The sequence below is a fragment of the Acanthisitta chloris genome, unplaced genomic scaffold (genome assembly GCF_000695815.1).
Source record: "Acanthisitta chloris isolate BGI_N310 unplaced genomic scaffold, ASM69581v1 scaffold11522, whole genome shotgun sequence".
Taxonomy (NCBI): Eukaryota; Metazoa; Chordata; class Aves; order Passeriformes; family Acanthisittidae; genus Acanthisitta; species Acanthisitta chloris.
Genome location: NW_008660228.1, coordinates 45,593 through 49,575, shown reverse-complemented (window position 1 = coordinate 49,575; position 3,983 = coordinate 45,593). Strand labels below are relative to the sequence as shown.

Below are 3,983 nucleotides of genomic sequence, written 5' to 3'. Positions count from 1 at the left end.
TGCTTTTTATTATTTATTGGATATACAATTGATCTTTGGGCATAATTTCTGCTTCTCAATTTCTTACCCTTTCAGGATGATCATTGTCTCCAGTTCTGCTTTTAGCTTGCTCGTTCACCTTGGAAATCCATTCATCTTCCAAGTTAGCACTTTTAGACCTTACACTTATTTACCTCTACATTTCCAAAAGGTCAAATGGCTCAGGATTCTTCAATTTTCTCTTTGTGCTAAGCATGAACATATTTCAGGGCCCTCTGTTGAGCTACCAAATTAAACTTGGAGACTCCAGAGGTCACTTCCAATCCAAATTATTCTGTGAGTCACAAAGTCTGATGATCTGCTCATATCACATCCAGTTAAATCAGGTTGCTCAGGAACTTGTCCAGTTCAGTTTCAGGTGCATTTAAGGATGGAAATTCCACAGTCTTTGAACAACCTGTTCTAACATTTTGCTGGTTGTAATTTGAAAAAAGCAAACAACAAAACATAAATTTGTCCTATATTAAAGCAGAACTTCCTGTGTCGACTTGCATTGACTCTCATCCACTCACTGTACCTTTGAATCATGGAATCAACCAGGTTGGAAAAGACCTCTAAGATCATCAAGTCCAACCCTACCATGGTTACTAGACCATTAGTCTTATCTTAAAAACCTCCAGGGATGGTGAATCCACCACCTCCCTGGGCAGCCCATTCCAATGCCTGATCACTCTCTCTGTAAAAAATCTCTTCCTAATATCCAACCTAACCCTCCCCTGGCAGAGCTTGAGTCTGTGCCCTCTTGTCCTGCTGCTGGTTGCCTGGGAGAAGAGACCAACCCCCACCTGACTCCAACCTCCTGTCAGGGAGTTGCAGAGGGTGAGAAGGTCTCCCCTGAGCCTCCTCTTCTCCAGGCTGAACACCCCCAGCTCCCTCAGCCTCTCCTCATAGGACCTGTGCTTTGAGAAGCACCTTACTCCATCTCTTCTGTACCTTCCAATTGGGTGTTTCAAGACTGCAATGGCATCTCTACCTTTAGGTGCTTGTTCTTTAAGGCTGAAAGAGCTCAGTTCTCTCTGCTTCTCATGTGCCATGAACTCCAGTCCCTCAAGCATTCTGATGACCTTTCACTTGCTTAGGCATGTTTCCTTTTTCATATTGGGGAGTCCAAAGCTGGATGCCTTGTTCCAAATGTGTTCTCTCAAATGTAGAATAGAGGGAATAATCACTTTCCCTCACTTGCTGGCTGCATCGTGGCTGTTTCAGTCCAGCATGCAGTTGTTCACCTTTCTTGCAAGGGCCAATCACTAGCTGCTGTTAACTTCTCCACTAGTTCCTTTTCTGCAAAGCTCCTTTCCAGCCAGGATCTCCCAGGCTGCACTGAGAGTTGTGAGTCTCTCCTGAACTGCATGAGGCTCCTGTCAGCCCATATCTCCAGCTTGGCAAGTTCTCTCTGTATTGAAGTTCTGCCCTACTGTTTGCCCCAGTTTGGTATCACCCTGGAAATTTGAGAGTGCACTATCAGTCCTCCATGCTGTTAATGAAGACACGAGTGTTGTCCCCCTGGGGGACACCACTAGTGGTGGGCAGCCATCTGCCTTTTGCTCATCACAGTCCTGTGAGCCTCACTGTCTGGCTGATCTTCCACCTGCTTTATAGACCAGCTATCCAAACCTTACCAGTTTGGCTATAAGCATTCTGAGGGAGCCCATGTCCTAAGATCTTTTGAAAATAAAAATATACAACATCCACTGCTGTTCCTTTGCCCACTGAGCTAGTTGTCTCATCAGTGAGGTTGCCAAGGACTCGTTTATCCTTGGTAGATCAATGTGTGCTGTTCCCAGACACCTTCTTTCACTTCATGTGCTTCCAGAAGAATTTCTGTATAGCCTTTCCAGGGAGCTGATGTTGATGTGCCTGCAGTGGTACTTATTTCTTCAAGAAGGCTATGATATACCCTTTTCCACAGCCATTAGAAACCTCCCCCAGTTGGCATGACCTGTTGGAGGTGACAAGAGAGTGGTCTCACATTGTCCAACTTTCTTGCCATCAATGGATACATCTTGCCTGGTTTTGTGGTTTTGCATCCAATTGGATTAAGTGCTTTTTATGTCCATCTTCCTCTACTATGACAAGTTCTTACTCCTACAGATTCTTCTAGTAGGATTTGAGGGCCTGGGAGATCTGGGGCTAAACCATACAGGTGAACACAGGTAAAAAGGACAATGAGTATCTCAGGCTTTTCCATGGCCTTTGTCACTAGGTCTCCAATTTGAGGCATATTTTGTGGGTATAAATAGCCTTTACTGTGTGTTACTTCACTTGCAATATCTCTACTAATCTGTTGGCTTTTTTTTTCCTCTTCTCTACAGCTGCTCTTGAGGGGTTGTGCTCAGCATCCGTCATCTATCACTATCCTGGTGGCACTGGGGGCAAAGTTGGCTCTCGCAGGGCACAAGGAGGTTCTCTCTCTGCTGAGGCAGGGAACAGGCACAGGCCAGGTAAGGATGGGATTTCACTTTTATTCTGTTTGCAGCCACTGAATGCCTGAAAATTTCATTCCTGATTCCTAACTCTGTAAAAACATACCAATGACAGGATAAACTGGAGGAGGGGGATGGGAGGGAAGAACTATATTTCTTTTGAGGATTTTTACATTAATGACTTGACTTTCCTACTGTTCTGGTGTTAATAGCAACACATGTGCTTTGCCTAGAGTTGCAAAGCTTTGGGTTTCTTCACCTGATAGCAGTGTCTGTGTTAGTTTGAGTTTTGCTGGAAGAGATGCAGACAGTTTTCATCAAGTACTTGTGAGGTGGCACAAATATGAAGAAGAACAGGTTGGATACATTTATCCAGAGGTGTTTTACTGTCCTAAAGTCAACATTTAATACATAGATTTGGTTATCAAAATACCAATAAATCAATATAATTTTCAAGATTTAGTATAGTTTTGTCTAAAGTTTCAGATTGCAGAAGAGGTGGCTGAGGAGAAATGAGTACTCTTTAATACAGTGAACATTGTGGGATAGGATGGATAGGGATCAGAGGTTCAGTGGGTTCCTTCAGTGGAAAAACTGGAGGATATCAAACAGAGGTAGGAGATGGAAAGCAAATGGAAGGAATTACTGTGTATCCAGTGTATAGGTGTGGCACAGAACTCCTTGTCACTGGGAGTTACCAGGTCTGGTAGTGTGCTAGAAGAGGTAAGGCTGCTGCAGCTCCATGTTCCCAGGTCCTGCCAGACATGAGGCTGAGCAAGCATTCCTAGCAGGCTGCAGGCACACACAGCCACACAGCCAGGAAACTCAGCACTCACGTGAACACAGGCAGCACTGACAGCCTGATCCGCTCCTCTCTTTGGCTGACTGGGATCAATGCCTGTTGGCAGTATGGATCCATCCTGGACCTGCTTTGAGTCACTCAGCCCATCCAGGAGCTGGCCACTGGATTGCACCAGTTACTGGACCCACAAGCCTCTGAGACCCAGAGCCCATTCCAGTTGCTTATCACCCTCTACAGCTACCTAAGAGATGGTTGGAGTCAGGTGGGGGTTGGTCTCTTCTCCCAGGCAACCAGCAGCAGGACAAGAGGGCACAGGCTCAAGCTCTGCCAGGGGAGGATTAGGTTGGATATTAGGAAGAGATTTTTTACAGAGGGAGTGCTCAGACATTGGAATGTGCTGCCCAGGGAGGTGGTGGATTCACCATCCCTGGAGGTTTTCAAGCTGAGACTGGATGTGGCACTTAGTGCTATGGTCTAGTGACCACAGTAGGGTTAGACTTGATGATCTTTGAGGTCTCTTCCATTATATGTTTCTATTATGCATACACCTACACACACACACACACACACACACACACACACACACACACACACACACACACACACACGCACTCCCCTCATTCCTCTGTTTTCCCATGCTTGTTCCCTAAACTGCATTAATCCCTCCTTTTCCTTATATTTGGTTATACCATATATATTCTTATATATATAAGAAATTT

At 45.1% G+C, this 3,983-nt stretch overlaps 1 protein-coding gene across 1 annotated transcript in view; it reads left to right on the top strand.

Moving 5' to 3' along the window:
* TRAPPC9 (trafficking protein particle complex 9) overlaps window positions 1-3,983 on the top strand; it is a gene marked incomplete at its 3' end in the record, with an annotated part of 59,239 nt that overhangs the window by 10,544 nt on the left and 44,712 nt on the right. The window contains exon 3 of the mRNA XM_009069753.1: window positions 2,352-2,480. Coding sequence (XP_009068001.1) covers window positions 2,352-2,480 — 129 coding nt within the window. The remainder of the gene's footprint in view (window positions 1-2,351; window positions 2,481-3,983) is intronic.